General features: G+C 31.3%; 3 protein-coding genes across 6 annotated transcripts; 1 reads left to right on the forward strand and 2 right to left on the reverse strand.

Moving 5' to 3' along the window:
* The first annotated feature begins 1,553 nt into the window (after positions 1-1,553).
* On the forward strand, positions 1,554-2,929 carry LOC121218610 (pre-mRNA-splicing factor cwc-21). Its single transcript, XM_041096087.1, has 2 exons — positions 1,554-2,093; positions 2,182-2,929. The coding sequence occupies exons 1-2, from the start codon at positions 1,729-1,731 to the stop codon at positions 2,339-2,341; spliced, it is 525 nt and encodes a 174-aa protein (XP_040952021.1). The 5' UTR covers positions 1,554-1,728; the 3' UTR covers positions 2,342-2,929.
* A 3,333-nt stretch (positions 2,930-6,262) lies between these two features.
* LOC107923434 (uncharacterized) lies at positions 6,263-12,136 on the reverse strand. 3 transcript variants are annotated; one of them, XM_041096089.1, is made up of 8 exons: positions 11,953-12,136; positions 11,210-11,863; positions 10,609-10,682; positions 10,423-10,514; positions 9,329-9,398; positions 7,962-8,052; positions 7,818-7,868; positions 6,263-7,241 (listed from the first exon to the last, which is right to left on the reverse strand). In XM_041096089.1, exons 1-8 carry the CDS (start codon positions 11,992-11,994, stop codon positions 6,573-6,575), a joined length of 1,743 nt encoding a protein of 580 aa, XP_040952023.1. In that variant the 5' UTR covers positions 11,995-12,136; the 3' UTR covers positions 6,263-6,572. The 3 variants fall into 3 exon arrangements, with proteins under 3 accessions (XP_040952023.1, XP_040952022.1, XP_040952024.1); XM_041096088.1 differs by having other exon boundaries at positions 11,210-11,866; XM_041096090.1 differs by lacking the exon at positions 11,953-12,136 and having other exon boundaries at positions 11,210-11,645; positions 11,785-11,862.
* A 1,078-nt stretch (positions 12,137-13,214) lies between these two features.
* LOC107923170 (uncharacterized) lies at positions 13,215-16,993 on the reverse strand. 2 transcript variants are annotated; one of them, XM_016853387.2, is made up of 7 exons: positions 16,883-16,993; positions 16,707-16,788; positions 16,429-16,548; positions 16,275-16,353; positions 15,570-15,656; positions 14,368-14,430; positions 13,215-13,698 (listed from the first exon to the last, which is right to left on the reverse strand). In XM_016853387.2, exons 2-7 carry the CDS (start codon positions 16,757-16,759, stop codon positions 13,621-13,623), a joined length of 480 nt encoding a protein of 159 aa, XP_016708876.1. In that variant the 5' UTR covers positions 16,760-16,788; positions 16,883-16,993; the 3' UTR covers positions 13,215-13,620. The 2 variants fall into 2 exon arrangements, with proteins under 2 accessions (XP_016708876.1, XP_016708877.1); XM_016853388.2 differs by having other exon boundaries at positions 16,707-16,780; positions 16,883-16,968.
* Between the last annotated feature and the right edge of the window lie 420 nt (positions 16,994-17,413).

The raw sequence follows: 17,413 nt of genomic DNA on the forward strand, positions 1-17,413 counted from the left end.
GTAACTTGTTTTTTTAACTATTCAATACTTGTTTTTTTAACATAATTACAAATAATTTATTTGATATTAATTTTTTTCAATTTATAACGATTAATATTGTAGCTTAATAATTGAGTATTATTATAAATAAATCATTGCAATATATGTAAAAATAATTTAAAATATAAAAATTTATTAATACATATCAATATATGTAAAAACAATTTTTTCGAAAATATTTTCAGGAAATCTGCCAAACAGCCGAAAATATTTTACACAGATTCAATCAAACACCAGAAAATATTTTCCAGTAAATCATTTTACAAAAAAGTAAAACATTTTCCCGAAATCATTTTACGGAAAATATTTTACTGGAAATCAAACAGACCCTAAATTCAAATCATTTATAATTTAAATTTGAAAATATAGTTAATTATATTCCTTTCATCCGACTATAAAACTAAATTATTTATATTTAATTTATTAATTTTAAATTAAATAAAATCGATTTTAAACAAAATATTTAATTAGAATTTTATTGACATTATAATATTCAAATAAAATTTAATTTTAAGTTAAACTATATAGATAGTCATCAAATAATTCAAGATTTTTATTTTAGGCATCCAAAATAATAATAATAAGTCATAATTTGAGCATTCATGTTACATAGTTCGATTATTTTGGTCAATCATGTTAAAATCATGAACGACAAGCTAGTGTGGCAACTAAAAAATGGTACAATAATAAATCTAACCCTCAATTTTTATTTATTATATCGATTTAGTCATAATTTTAAAAAATTAACCCTTAAAAATTTAAAATATTTTTAATTTAATTCTAATTTAAAAAATTTAAAGAAATATAAATATTTTTTTTTCAAAAAATATAATAAATATATATATTTGATGGTGGGGAGGGATGGGGATGGGGATGGGGAGAGGGAGAGGGATTATTTAATATAACATTTAAATGGTTTAAGAAATATAAACTAATGGTTGATTTACATAATTTACTGAAAAAAATATTTAAAAGGTTTAAATATGTTAACCCACAAATTTAATAAAATTAATTTAATTTTAAAATATTAAATCCATACTAGGGGCCAATTTTGGAAAATATGCTGAAAAATAATATTTAGTATCATATGTCTAGAATTTGATGCATCGAACATATTATCATATGTGTAATGTCATGTCCATTTATTGTTTCCACGTCTTACTCACTTTAATAGATTAACAACTATCATTTATGTCATAATTGAAATTTCAAAATTCGACAAGTATAAAGACTTAGAATGACGCAATTGGAGAATATGGACTAAAACTACAAATGTATGCATAGTATAAGACTAGTAGTTAAATTTAACCAAACGGATTTAACTGCTACTGATTGGGTCAAGACTAATATTTCGAATTTTGAAAAGTACAGGGAATAAAATTGACCGATTCAAAAAGAATAGGACTAAAAGTGATCAAATAAAAGGAGAAGAGCTAAATCCACAACTTGGATAAAGTACAGGGACTAATATCGAAATTTAACCTATATATATTATAAAGGCTAGGGTTAACGGCAGACGAAAGCACAATTCTCCGTGAGTTTCCTTTCTTTTTCGTTTGAATTTCTCTGTTTCTGATTTCCATTGGTAAAACTAGCAATTGCAGGTTGTTGATTTTTTTCTTAATCGTAAAATTGAAAAAAAAGAAATCGCAGAAGATTTGAGATAGTGTTTTGAAAAGAAATCCCTAAATGTACAACGGAATCGGACTGACCACCCCTAGGGGGTCAGGCACCAATGGTTACATTCAGAGCAACAAATTCTTTGTAAAGCCGAAGACGAATTGGGTAACCCATTCCACCAAGCCTTTCGAGGCAGATCAAGGCACCGCAGGTCTCACCACCAGGAAACCTGACAAGGAAATCCTCGAGCATGATCGCAAGCGTCAGATTGAGCTCAAGCTCGTGATTTTGGAGGATAAACTCGCCGAACAAGGTTACACTGAATCTGAGATCGCTGATAAGCTTGTCGAAGCTAGGGAGGCTCTCGAAGATGCTCAACAAGAGAAAGACGAAGAAGAAGGAGAAGTTATACCAATCCCTACTCGCCAGCAAAAGTAATTTCTTGTTTGTTTATTGATTAATAATGAATGATTGATGTTTTTCTTTTATTATTTATTGATTCATTCATGTTTTGGTGGTTAGGGTTTTGGATACACAGACCCACCAAATTGCTGCAAGGAAGGAGGAGCAGATGGAGACCTTTAGGGCTGCTCTTAGGATTGGAGCTTCTGAATCTGGGCTTCCTCCTCTGCCAAATCCTCGAATGAACATCGATTTTGATCAATGCAGACAAGAAACATGAGGTAACCATTGGTGTAGGTACCCTATGAGCCTGAGCCATATGACACTTTTCTAAAAGTTCCTTGGTATAGATACAACCTTTGATCGGTGCAGACAAGAAACATGAGCTAGCCTGAGTTTGTGGTTGAGGGTTTGATGCGTCTTTTCCTTCAACACTTCTTTTAAATAATTTTTACCCTAGCCATCTGAATGTGAGCAGTCGAGTAGAAATGACTTGTGGGAAATATGAATCGTTAAGGGCCATTGATCGTCGCCACAGTCATCACACCTTTTCTCCCTCCTGATTTGGAGAGAGAAACGTGAATCGACAAGCTTTTGCGTTTGGATGCCTTCCAAACCCATCAAGTTATTCAAGCTTGACACACACCAATAGAGGATCTCAAGTGCTCGAACCTAGTTGCATCCAACTGGTTGATATTGTGTAGACACAAACTTAAGCTCAACAACATCATTCTCAGTCAATCCCCTTATAAAATCACGTCTGATATCTATATGTTTAGTCCTCCAATGATACATTAGATTCTTGGAAATGTTAATGGCATTTGTATTATCACACAATGCAGTAGCCATGTCCAATTCAACACCAAAATCCAGCTTCTATAGTTTGCAACGTCAACAATTCTAATACCAAAATTGGTCCAAGATTATTAAATAAAAAGAAAGATACAAGTACTTAATGTCTCGATTAAAGTACAATGACTAAATTTTAAATTTCAAAAAAATATAGAGACCTCTACCATATTTAAGCCTATTTAGATAAATAAAAGCTATGAAAGTTTATTTAAATAAATTGGTGAAATTCAAAAGTTTCGGCCTGATTTTATAAATACTAATAATGCCCAAATTCGTATTGTGCTTAAAGGTGACCATGAGTCAGGTCGGGCCTCAATAGAATTTTAGGCCTATTTTTTAGGTTTGGGCTTGACCCAATTCGAAAAATAAGCCTAAAATTTATTAAGATTTTCTTATATTATTATTTTTATATAAATACAAATTTAAAAAATATAACACATCAAATACACTAAAAACATTCAAATAAATATTTCTCAACAAATTGAAAATTTATTTATACTTAAATAACACTAAGACAAGTGCAACTTAGCAAGTAATACTTCGCAAAATTAATAATAAAATAAGAGTTATATAATATCCAAACGATAATAACAAAATAGTAACAAAGCAACAACGAAATAAAAACAAAACAATAAATTCGAGTCGGTCAAAAATAAGAATTTTATGTTTATTAAATTATTAATCTTTAATATGTGGAATCAAGAATATATGAATTCCATTTTTATTGGAATGAAACAAAATTTTTAAGATGAAATAATGGTTTTATGGCTTAAGAATGACATTTTATAATTATAAATATAATTGTTATACTTTTTTAGAAGTGGTGTGAATTTGAAAAAATTTGAGCTTCCAAGACGCATAGTGATGGTGATGTTTATTTGCTGGGTCTATAATTGATTCAACAATGCACAAACTTATATCCAAAATTGATCTAAAAGTTCAAGATTATTAAATAAAATAAAATACACCAACTCAATTTTAAATTTTAAAAAAATATAGGGACCTCTCGTATATTTAAACCTATTTAGATAAATAAAAGCTATGAAGGTTTATTTAAATAAATTGGAGAAATTAAAAAGTTTTAAATTACAGTCTGATTTTGTAAATATTAATAATGCCCAAACTTGTACTGTGCTTAGAGGTGGTGATCATGGTTGGGTTGTACTTCAATACAATTTTAAACCCGTTTTCGAGGCTTGTGCACGATCTGACCCGAGCCTAGAATTTTGTCCAAATTTGATCCAGATAAAAATGTTAAAACTCAAGTCTTGCCCGGTCCGACTAGTCTGTATTAAAAAAATTTATATTATTATTTTTATATAAAAACAAATTTTAAAAATATAATATATCAAATACACTAAAAATATTAATATAAATGTTTCCCAATAAATTAAAAATAAATTAAATTTTTTATTTATATTTAAATAACATTGAGGTAAGTGCAACTTAGCAAGCAAATGTCTCTAAAATAGCAGTAAAATTAATAATAAAATAAAAGTTATACAGTATCCCAACAATAACAACAAAATAGTAACAATATAATAACAAAACGACACCAAAATAATGACAAAACAACAAAATAGTGAAAAACAACAGTAAAAAGCAGCAGGATTTTTTATTTTATTTTTGCAAATTTGAGTTGAGTCGGGCAAAAAAAAAACTTACTCGAGTTCAACCTATTTAGAAAACAAGCATTTTTTTTGTCCAAACCCTTTTTAAGCTTATATTTTTATTTAAATCATTCCATTTTTCGGACAAATCTTTAGGTCGGGCGGAATAATTTAGCCCATGATCAGTGTGCTGATTTGTTTTATTGTTTCAAAAAGGATTAATGTATTTTTTCCATCCTAAATTTGACACCTAAACGTCGAAGAGGCTGGTGAGTGCAGGGGTCGGAAAGATGTTGATGAAGCGGGTTTTAAGGGGGAGGCAATAGCAAATGATGATGACGCTTTCTTACATAATGTTGACTTGGATTTTTATATAACTTTTTTTTATTTAATATTAATATTAATATTAATATAAAATCTAAATTTATTATATTTTTTAAAAATTTTATGTATTTTTTATATTTTTTAGAATTTGTAAATTTTAAGGGTTAAAACTTAAAATTATGCTTAAATTGATATAATATGTAAAAATTAACTGCTAAATTTACTATTATACTTTTTCTTTTTAACTGTCACATCATCCCGTTAGACACTTAAACGGCAATTAACGAAAATGAACAAAAAAAAATCTCAATTAATTAGGGGACCAATTTAAAAGAAAATTATAGTTTGGTGACCGAAAACAATAACCCATAATTGAGTGACATATGATGTAATTTATCTTCTTTTTTTTTTTTTGCTATTTAACTTGCTATAATTACAACATTCCCATTTATTTGTAGTGCTCAAACTTTTTTCAAAGTACTATTAAATATAAATGATTTGCTAGATTATAATCCAAGCCATCCCTCCAATCTGCAATTTTCCCATTATTCATATCTAAAACATGGACAGAATCACACCAACCAATAGTATGTCACTACATATAATCACACCAACTGATTTAATTGATATAATCAACAATATTTCGATGGTCAAATAAAATTTGGTTGGAAGTCAGTTAATAATTTTTTAAAATTTTCGATTACCGATTAATTTAAATAGAAATCAGGTAATTAACTGAATTAGTCGAAATAAATAATGTATTTTTGTATATTATTAATGAATTTTTTAACTATTATTCTTTATATTAATCGAAATAAATAATATATATTATATATAATTCATTTTTTAATGAACATTAACAATGTAATTTTTTATATGTTTTATATTTATTTTAACTAAAAGATAAAAACATATAAATTTCATTTAATTCGGTTAAGTGACTAAATTAATCAAAATATTTTAGTTGGGTTAATGAATTTGAAAAACCTTCAGTTCAATTAACAGTTAAAGATTTTTAGATTTCGAATAATTTAATTAATAATAATTTGATCCGATTAATAACCGAACCAACCGTTTAAACACTCCAACTAATAATATAAGAATGCATAAATAAATAAGCAAACATAACTTGAAAACTTCAAATTACAACATCCAGCAGCAACATGCTGGGTATGGAAATTTCGTACTTAAATCAACACTTTCTTTCAACATCCAAAAATAAATATTTCAAACTTATTAAATAAAATTATTTAAGTATTAATAACATAAATAGTTTAAAGATGTAATAAAATATATCAATTAAAACAAAATATCCGGTAGATATACAAAATAAATTATATTATTATAAGAACATTTTTGCCTTTTTATGTTTTACACATAATAAAAACTTAATTATAAAAGAATTTAAACCCATAAACAATAATTATTAAACATTTAATTTAACCATTTCAACTTACAAACTTTTAATAAACATATTTCTTCCACAATTTAAAATATAAAAACAGTTAGAAGCAAGCCAAAAAAAAAAAAAAGTTAAAATACAAAAAAAGCCCTCGAGAATGAGTCTAGCAAAAATGTCCTCTTCCCTCCGTTGTTTAAAGTCCTTTCAAAATTATACACAAAATATGCTAACCTATGCTATGCACAAACATGTTTAAAGGGAGCAGTAACTCGAGGTGGCGGAAGAGACGGAGGTGGTGTACGAGGCAGAGGAGAGAAAGTATCCTAGTCAATGATTTCTCCCTCTCCTTCACCATTCCTCACAAGTTCTGCTACTTTCTCCCTAACATACAAATTCACTGGGTCAACTTGAGTGTCATGTTTTTTGTTGTCGTCATCATCTTCTTCTCCTTCTTCACCAGCATTGTTGTTTTCGATATCGTCATCACCAGCAGCATCAACGATACTTTGGGTCATTGTCTTGTTGCCAGCTTCAATATTATCTTCAGCATCAAGCAAGGTTTTCTCTTGAACAATCTCACCCTCGGATACACCATCTTTAACAACTACTACAGGAAATTTCAAGGGCTTCTCAGGCCAATCCTTAAAGAAAGAATTCATAACCATGAAGCGGAGAACCTGCAACAACCAGCTTTTATCTTTCCTTATATCAGCTCTAAGAAGTTTTTGCAAAAGGGTCGGACTCCTCTTGCTGAAAGAACTGCCATCAAATGATTCCTCAGTTGTTGGTCTTGGCTTCTTGGAAATACAGTCTCTCTTATCTGGTCTCCCTCTTTTATCATTCCTCATTCCAAATCTCCCCCTCTTGGTTGATGGCCTACGGTTTTCTTCCCTTCCATTCACCCTTTTCTCCAAACCTAGAAGATACTGTGGCGGAATTTCTGCAACTTCGACTCCTAATTCAGCTTGCTTTGCCAAAATCTCCTTGAGTTGCTACAACAGAAGGTTACAATATATAATAAGAAAAAACTTCAGTTACATAGATTGTGACAATGAAGCATCAATCTGGCCACCTTGCAGAATTTTAGTCACTGAATGCCTGTTTTTAGATTGAAACAAATTTATAAACCCAGAACTGAAAACTTCAGTTATCTTTTCATGAGTACTTTAACATTGTTAGACATGCTTAGACAAAATGCCAAATTTCTCGAATCTTGGATGCTAATACATTAACTATTACATATATCTATGTTATTTGGACCCGGGTGTGAGTTCAAATACGGGTATGTGTCTAACAAGGTTATGTTCAATTTGAAGGGTTGTAGTCCCATACCCAAGTCCAAATATGTGCCGGATACAGGTGTCAAACAAGGATACTTCAAGAAAAAAGAAGATTCAGAGCACCATAGACATATATGCCTAGGACGAGACACAAGGCAGTCTTATAGGTGGAAAGCATCAAACGTTTATTAACCAGATGGTTCCCTTTTAAGATGAGATTGGCCTTATGCTCGAGCATATGCAATACTAGTAAGTTTTTTATAGATCAGGAAAAATTAATAAATGTACCTCGCTACGTGATTTTTCAACCTCGGAGTCAGCCTCTTTTCCACTCAGTTTCTGCAGCCACGAAAGTCAATTATCCTCGAATGCATATACACTTTAAAGGGAACAAAAAGTGAAATGAAAGAGAATTCTGCAGCTATATCCAACCTTCTTTATGTTGGCTTTTGTTGGATAGAACTTCTTACGTTCTTCACGCCACTTTCTTATCTCTTCCTCCGTATAGGTCAAAGCAAGCGACCTTCTCATTTAAGAAAGAATTGTGGACACATCAAAGCAGAGATTAAAAATAAAGAATGTAATTATAAGAGGAGAGAAAATACATGACAATTTATAAGAAATATTAATCATAAGTACAGGAAAATAAGGTTATGCTGTAGATGATTTCACTAAAATGTCAAATGCAATTGATTCGGTTCTATTAGCCTCCCAGTTCGGAATTATTATCAAGGAAAACATTAACTTTTTCTCAAAAGTATTTGGAAAGAACAGAAAGAAAATCCTTTAACATAGTTACAAGGCAGCTTGTAAATTAATTGAAACCTATGTTGCTTGACTCTTCATCTCTCTTGAAATACTTGTTTCTATTACATAACCTGACATAAGTTGGGAGATATGACCATCCAAAGATCCTCCAAATACATGAAAAAACTTTGAAAGAAAATTGAACATACCCATCTCAAGCACATATACATAGTTGACAATCACAATCAAGTCCGAATAACATAGCTGAAAACTACCTAGGCTGTCCATACACATACATTTCCTGTACCCCAGCAAACAACTAAATACAGAGAAAGAAAACCAACACACTAAAATCTTGTGAAATTTTAAAAGTTCTGGCATTTATACCAAATCAAAACAAGTAAACCAACAGAGCATCAGCATTCCTTTTACCGTTTTCATGCATACGGTGGGATTTCATCCACAACATTTCAGGCCTTGACTTATCATCAATAGTTCAAACTTATACAAGCAAGAACTTAAGCACCTCACCGAAACGGAATCAATTAAGGGCTAAGTCGGACAACTAATGGTTTTTTAACATGATTGCTTAGAATTATTCCAGTTGTGACCACCATTAAAATATTCAAGGAATTAAGTTTCTAAAATTAATCACATAAAGCTCATTTATTTAAACTCAATGCAATACATCCCCATTTGTCAACTCACTCTAATCCCATACCACTTAACTTCTATTTAAAGTAATTCACGTAAATACTCAAGAGATACCACCATTCCATTCTCCATACCAATAAAACTCCCATGATAAAATAGTTATTGCTAGCCAAAGAACTGCTTCAAATATAAGAAAGCATAAATAGAACTGTCTATTTTCAGGCTAACCACTGTCATAAGTGTAGCAGACATCATTTGTAAAAAAGCAGTTTCAACTAAATAAATGTCTCATGTTAACACAAAATTACTCTCAACTGAACGTCTCTGTCAAAAAGCAAAAGTTTTCTTCACATCTGACAAGCAAGATTATGAAACGAGTATGAGCAAACAGAAGTTACCTTCTCTTTTCTTTAGCTGGGTTTGCAGAATTAGAATGAGGAAATTTAGCTGCCCTCTCATTATCAGGCCCTGTTATTTTTTTTCTCAAGGTGAGGAGAAACTAGAATTTTTTTTCAAAAGAAACAAAAGAATCTAGTAGCAAAAAACAAATAAAAGAATAAGAAGGTACAAAGGAAACCAATATCTATTTTCAAGTTGTAGACACCAAAAATGCAAAGTTGTGCATGGAAAAAATTGTCTGTCTTGTTTTTTAAAGAGCCAAAACAAATCAATTTATTTCAAACATAAAGCTTCAGATGTCTGTACATTGGTATTCACATGTGAATTCAAATAAATCAAACAAACTATATCTTCTAATATCCCTTTCTTGGGTTTTTAGTTTCCAACAGATAGAGAAGAATTTAAGCTTCACAACAGCTTTAGCTCTACCGATCTCATACTTCAGTGATCCAAACCTATCCCAGAGTACTCTTAAGGTCTTTGCTTATTTAAGTGTAAACTTCTACACTTTTACCAACTTATCTGAAAAATAGAAAACCTTCCATCTTTTTTTTTTTGCAATGCTAAATTAAATGTTTGAATAAAACATATCTTAAACATAGTGATCAACACTAACAGCAATTTCCATCGATCACTCCATACACCTTGCACATCCTATTCTATTTCCTGAAACCTGTGACTAGCTGGGACTTCCATCTTAAACCCTAATTCACTATTCCAAAGAAAGTCTTGTTTCACCCAGTCGCAGTTTATTTTCAATCAGATCACTGGAATTACTAGGAAGGGAACAAACACTATATCATATTCATTTATAATCAAGATTTTTTTCAATGAACTCCGACTTGTCCCAGTTGAATCACTATATAATCTTTTAAAAAGGGGATTAAATCAGTTCATTTATAATCAAATTCCATTTGAGATATAAAGCCAGACGAAGTGACAACTGCATTAATAGTGAAAATGTCAAGTAACTTTTTATTTTTATGCTTTATGACAAAACAAAGAAAAAAGAAAAAAAAAAGTTTATTTATCCACAGCCCAATGTATCCAAGAAAGACCATTTAAGTTATTTGAAATTCATTAAAAGGTTAACCTTTTTTCTTATGTCCATTAGAAGATGCAAACGCTCTCTTTCCATTATCCGCTTGATGGAACCGGGGCTGCTGGAACTTAGACTTCTGAGATCTACAAAAATTGAATTTCAGCTGTATAAAAAGCCAAAAATCGAAGTCTTTCACAAAGAGAAGCTAGAAACTGTAAGATGTTTAAGAATACCAACCCCCATTTTGAATCCCTTTTAGCATTTCTTCCAGGAAAGTTGTTCATGTTCTGACTGTTTTTACCAGGACCACCCTTCAACAATTGAAAAGACTTGCATTAATTTCAAAAGCCAAATCAAAAGATAAAATAGACACCAAAAACATTGTGGAAAAGAAATTTTAACACCATACATCAACCATTTCCAGCTTAACAATTACGAAACTTTCACATTAAATAACATCAAAGCAGCTTGAGAAGTTCTGCTTAGGGAAAAGGTATAACATAAGCTATTAAGAACCCAAATGGAGTATCTCCAATGGTACGTATATCTTTCCAAGTTAATGCACAACAAATAATGCAAATTCTCATTTGATATCATCAACTTTTTGAATCTTCACCGTTAACTTTACAAGATGTGTTTAACCCAAACTCATACATCAAAGAAAATGGCACGGCTGCACCATTGGAACTTTGAAAGAATAGTATTGCTAAAGTTTATGCTTTTATCCACCAAAGGCAATCAGACTCTCTTAAACCACTTTCAGAGTCAACATTCACAACCAAACTACCTCCTTAGTTCTAGCACAAAGTTAAAACAGTAAGGGTGTAAAAACAGATACCATTGGCCTTCCGAAAGAAGGGTCTCCTGGTACTAGTGAAGCAGGTACAGAAGACAAATTCGATGCATTAACATCCGCTAAATTTTGCTGACTCTGATTGGCTTGCTGCTGCATCTGGTTTGGCCGCATAATCCCGAAATGCGGATTCGGAACAATGGCTTGGCCACCAGAAACAAACTGTGAGAGATCTGGGAGTTGAGAATTCAAAAGTTGGCTCACATTCTGCAATTGGTTCTGTAAAAAAAGCTGTTGTTGCTGTAGTTGTTGCCGCTGCTGCTGCCCATTTGTCAAACCCATATTATTTTGTTGAGGCAAATTCAACCAATTTGGTTGATTTGGATTATGCAAAGAGTTATTGAATTGAGCAGGAAGTTGTGGGAACATTGCAAGATTGTTCATGTTTGGGAAAACTGGACCAATTTGAGGAAACCCCGTACTGTTATTTTGTGTAGGAAACTGCTGGTTAGCTCCATTCATGAATCCAACATTATTTAGCAATGGCATAACACTAGAATTCTTATTAATATTATTAATATTATTGCTCAACGGAGTTGGCAGCTGAGGATTAAAAATACCCATTTGAGGTTGCATCATAAGCATGTTCATGTTGTTATTGCACTGGTTTGCCACCGCAGAATTTGATTGAAAACCATTCTGCTAAAAAAAATAAAATCAAAACCCAAATTTCAAATTCAAAAAAGAAAAAAGAGAGAGAGTAAGAAAGAGAGAATCAGAGAGGCTACCTGCTGGGGTCGGTGGGAAAACGAATTGAACGGAGGTCTCATTGAGTTACAATGAGAACTAAAGATGCCGTCGGGTTTGCCAATTGATGAGAGATAAATTGCTTGAGCTTTCGCGGTGGAGCGTTTTGATGTTTTTAGGGTTTTAGATTGTAAAAATTGAAAACCCTCTAATTCTTTGGAGGGTTTTGGTATGGGTTTTTAGGGTTTTAGATTGTGAAAATCGAAAACCCAGCTGATTATTGGGCTTACAACAGGCCGTAGGGTTAGTGATAATTTTGGCATAATGATAAGTTTAGTCCTTAATGTTTATATTTTCTGTCAATTCGATCTTTATTCTTTTTTAGCTATCCTTTAAAAAAGAGTCAAATTATTTTTTTAAGATGTTAATCTGACAACTCGTATAGCAGTCTATGTGTACTTAATGTTGACATAACAATATTTATTTTATATGCTACGTTAACAAATAATTTAATATAAAAATAAATCAAAATTATAAATATTTCATAAATATTTATTAGAAAAAATAACATGAAGTACAAATGGATTGTCACATTAATTAATTTAAAATTTTAGCCAACAATTCCATTAAAAAAACCATTTCAACTATTTTTCAAATGGTTAATGATCAAATTTGACTCTTTTAAAAAGGTTGAGAGAACTAAATTTAGCTCAAAAAATAATAAGAATCAATTTGAAAAAAAAATGTTAACTTTTAAGGGTCAAATTTGATATTGTCCCAATAACTTTAGCCTTTCATTTTTCATATTGTTAATTGCGTTAGGTTTAAATTATCTTAACCAGCTCTCAGCTCCTCTTTCTTAGTTAATGTAAGTTATCAAAATATAAAGTTAATCTCAATATTCCTGAAGTATGAATTTTATCTGTAGGACAAAATTACCCTTTTATTTATTTTTATTATTTTCATACTATTTTTTTCCATAAAATCATAAAAATTATTTCATTTTAAATTTATCTTAAATACTGTTAAATTAAATTTTAAAATATATTACAATTGTAGTGCATACTAAATATTTAAAAATCATTTTAAATTTAATCACATATTAGTTTTGAGATAAATGTATTGATTTTTATTTAAAGTAAAAAAATATTAGATAAAAATAAATTGATTAACTATTTAAAGTTTTTTTTTTACCATTAATCTTTATCGTATATGCTTTTTGATACAATGCCTGAAACTACCCATAACCCCTCCCAACCCTTAAATAGGAAGACAATGTGCTTCAACGCACTCAACCCGCGTCTTACCACATCGGCAACAATGCCGATGTCAATCGAGCTAAGACTCAATCGAAATAATTTCAAAATTTATCATTGCTTAATACACCAAATGTATCAAACGATTTTACTTAGCACTTCCCCATATGTACCAAACTTTATAATGATATATATCATTATTAGGAATGTACATTGGAATCTCAATCCCAACATCGAAAAATATCAATTACCTCCTGAACATTGAAGGAGCTAAGCTTGTTAAAAATTTTCTATAACAAGAATAGTAAATTCTGCTTATCTATCAGCCAAACAAAAAAAAAAAAATCATTCCACCTAAATATACCGTACAGGATAATATAACATTGATAAATAATCTTTCATTCCCATAATTCTATGACACAGATAATCTTATAGATCGATGTCACCTAGAGTTTACTTTCGGTCTGATGTTTGAATCCCATGGCGCTTGAAGAATTCTCTAAATCCATAAGCACTGAGATTGTAATTGAACTGCATAATACCATAGATGTAACAATAGTTATAGATAATATATCAAATAATAATAAATACAGAAGAGAATATTGCATCAACAGAACTTACAAAAATACACTTTTACCAGCATTTATGTACATTCATGATTGTGAAATTCTAGATAGTTGAGTTTATGTACAGAAACTAAGTGACAGATGAATGAATCTCTAACAATGGTTAAGCATATAAGGGGTTTAATGTACAGAATGCCCACAAACCTAAAATATTAAAAGCACTGAGATCGTAATTGAACTGCATAGTACCATAGATGTAACAATAGATATAGATAATATATCAAATAATAATAATAAATACAGAAGAGAATATTGCATCAACAGAACTTACAAAAATACACTTTTACCAGCATTTATGTACATTCATGATTGTGAAATTCTAGATAGTTGAGTTTATGTACAGAAACCCAAGTGACAGATGAATGGATCTAACAATGGTTAAGCATATAAGGGGTTTAATGTACAGAATGCCCACAAACCTAAAATATTAAAAGCATTGTATATGTAAAGCACAATGAATATCTGAAATTTGTGTTTGCATATGGAATCATATTGAGCAAAGCAAAAAAAAAAAGCCAAGAACCAGCCCCGATGATGCTAACAGATTTTAGGGGAAAAAGGCTACAAAACTTACAGGTAGAACTTTTACAGAATATCTTGTGGTACTTGGATCGACAACCCTCCCTTGATCTGCTGCCTGCAATAGAATGTTCTTATTAAATACATCAAACATTCAGGATCAAGCTCTAATGTTATTACAAAAAGTAGACTCCAACATAAAACAGGGAGCAAGTTATAAATTAAAACATATTTTGCGCTTGTAAGATTCATTTGAATGCAGCTTGACTGCAGGTGAACTAATGGAAAAACATCGTAAATAATATAACTACTAAGCTATACAATGTCTCATAATTCTCCCTATCAGTGCACTTTGGATAGAAAGTGCCTATGGGCCACATGTTTAAGTTGCAGAAACAGCCATTCTGCAAAGCAGAAATAAAGCTGCATAGTTCATATACTTCCCAGAATCCAGAGAAGCATAGCGTATGCTTGAGCTTCTTTTTTATCTATCAGAACTCTCCCTCGAGATTTAACCGCTGAAAGTGATCAACTCCATGGTTCCACAAAAAGTCTAATCTTGCTTATATTAACCAAACCCCACATTTTATTCAAACTGAAATATATATATATGTTCACTAGCCACAACATGCAGCAGAGACTATTGTTTGTCATTAACACTTGCTAGCAGCCGTTTAGCCTTCTTTCTTTTGACTTTTAGTTATTTCCTACACCAACACACTGTCCCAAGTTTATACTTCATTTGTCTTGCAACAAAACAGCCACAGAATATATGGGAACTAGTTTTTCATTAACTCAGAAAAGATAAGCCTGGTTCATCTATTTCTTTCATTTCCTTTTTATTTTTTTTTCACCTGACAAGTTATCTATATTGGTCATTCTCAGCGAGGCAGAAAAGCTAGTAAATTTTCATGCAAAACCTTTTCAAGTAATGAGGTTTTTGCAGGAGTAAACCACAATGATTTGGCTACGTGCTTTAGTTCTACAAGGGCCTACTTGTTAAGAAGCCATAACTGAATCAAAAGTAGCTAGATAGTAGAAAGTTCAATTGGCAAATATGCTTAAGGTTATTATAGTTTCAGCAACTATTACACTTCTGTATGTTAAACAAAAATCATACAATCCTTGAACAACCCCGCACTAGTCAACTTTAAGTTCGGAATGCTTTAATCAGTTAACAGCAACTGGTTACAACAGACCAAAGCAAGCAAATGGCGCAGTAGAGGGAGAAAATAGAAATAAAGAGAAGTTGCATACTTGCTCTGGACTATGAAATATTTCAATGAATGGGTATTCATTCTTCTGCCGTGTTATACAAAACCCTGGATATTTTGGGCACTCAACCTGCAAGAGAATAACACAAGAAACTAAGATGTGAGTGCAAAGAAAGAACAAAGAAACTAACCCATATAGTAAGTTAGCACAACTACTATCACCATATAACAGTAATCACTACAAAATTTAGGGTAGGTACATAAAAGCCTCTCCAATTTCATAAACCTCATTCCCCATCCCCAATGTTCAAATCCAAGGCCCCGAAATTGAAAGTCATAGGATATCCGCGTAAGTTGGACAAGGGTTTATACTAAGAACAGCCAATTTAAAGTGAAAATGCTAAAAGAATAGAAGCATGGTGAAGAGGCCCCTGTACAAGCAGCCAGATTGCAACTCAAAAAATGGGTAAATTAGTTTTTGTACGTTAGATCAAAGAGCAAACTCGTCAAAATACAGAAATAACCATTTTCGTCTTCGAACTAACGTATAGGGGCTAATTTGCCCTTTTTTTGAGTAGAGGGGCAAAATACATACAATGGCCGCCACGGTACTTTTACCATAGAAGCATATACTCTCATACTACAATACAACCACTCTACAACATCGCTATGATGAGACTGTAAAAATGTTTAAGTAATGACCTGTTTCAGCATTTACACATTATCAGAAGAAGAAGAAGAAACATACGCGCATAAATTTAACATTCGGATAGAACTCAACAGCAGCTTCCTCCAGTACTTTGTCAAGATGCTTTGTGTAGTTCCCCCTGCAATATACATACAGGATGAGCTAGGGGAACATACATACAATGGGTAAAAGGAGGGATGGGGTTTTATATGACCTGATAGTGAATGCAACAACAACGGGATGACCTTGCTGAAGTAGCTGTACAAATTCACGCTCGGATTTGAAATGAATAACTCGTGATGGTCCAAGATCTTTAGGATAACCAGTATAATACCTTCAAATTTTAACAAGAAAATAAACATAAACATGAATGCTTTATCATACAACATTCAAATTGATACTACAATTTATCTGCTTAAAACTTGATAGAAAAAAAAAATCAAAAATTGAATTGAATTTGCAAGATCAAAGATAAATGAAAACTTATCTTACTTGCAAGATGAACGGAGATGGGTGATCATTCTATCAAAAAATGATTGCTCCATTTTTGGAAAGACAAGCTGAATCTGAGTCACTAAACCAGAAGCTAATTTTTTTTTAATACCAGAGACATAGAAGAGCTAAGAGAAAGCAATAGAAGAAAAGAAAGGCAGAAAAGTTTTACTAACCTGGTTTTGGCCAATGGAGAAGAATGAAATGCTGTTGACTGGCCTGCAAATTGAAACAAAAAAAATTTGGGGAAAATATTTTTGGTAAACTAGGAGAATAAACGAAAATGGTGGCTCTGCAAAAGCGTTTTGAGTTTGGGACAAATTAACATTTTAGTACCGCATTTGTCAATTTTTCTCAACTTAGTCCCTGAACTTTTTTCTCATTAGTCCTTTAATTTTACATTCTTTTCTAGTTTTGATCTATGTGATAATGCCACATTGCGATATTGCTCCACCTAGAGCTGTCCATGAGTCGAGTCGAAACTTAATCCCAACAAAAATTTCATTTCGAAGTCCATTTTTTAACTAACTTCGCCCGTTCCAAAAACTTATTTTACTGTTCAAAAATTAATAAATTTATAAACAAATATATTTTTAATTGATATTTTACAATTATATTTAAACTTAAAAATATTTTTTATTTATTTAAATTGAATTCAAATTGATTAGGCCGTACCCGAGACACAAATATCCTTTTTCAAGTCTAGC

The sequence above is a fragment of the Gossypium hirsutum genome, chromosome D06, assembly GCF_007990345.1.
Source record: "Gossypium hirsutum isolate 1008001.06 chromosome D06, Gossypium_hirsutum_v2.1, whole genome shotgun sequence".
NCBI lineage: Eukaryota > Viridiplantae > Streptophyta > Magnoliopsida > Malvales > Malvaceae > Gossypium > Gossypium hirsutum.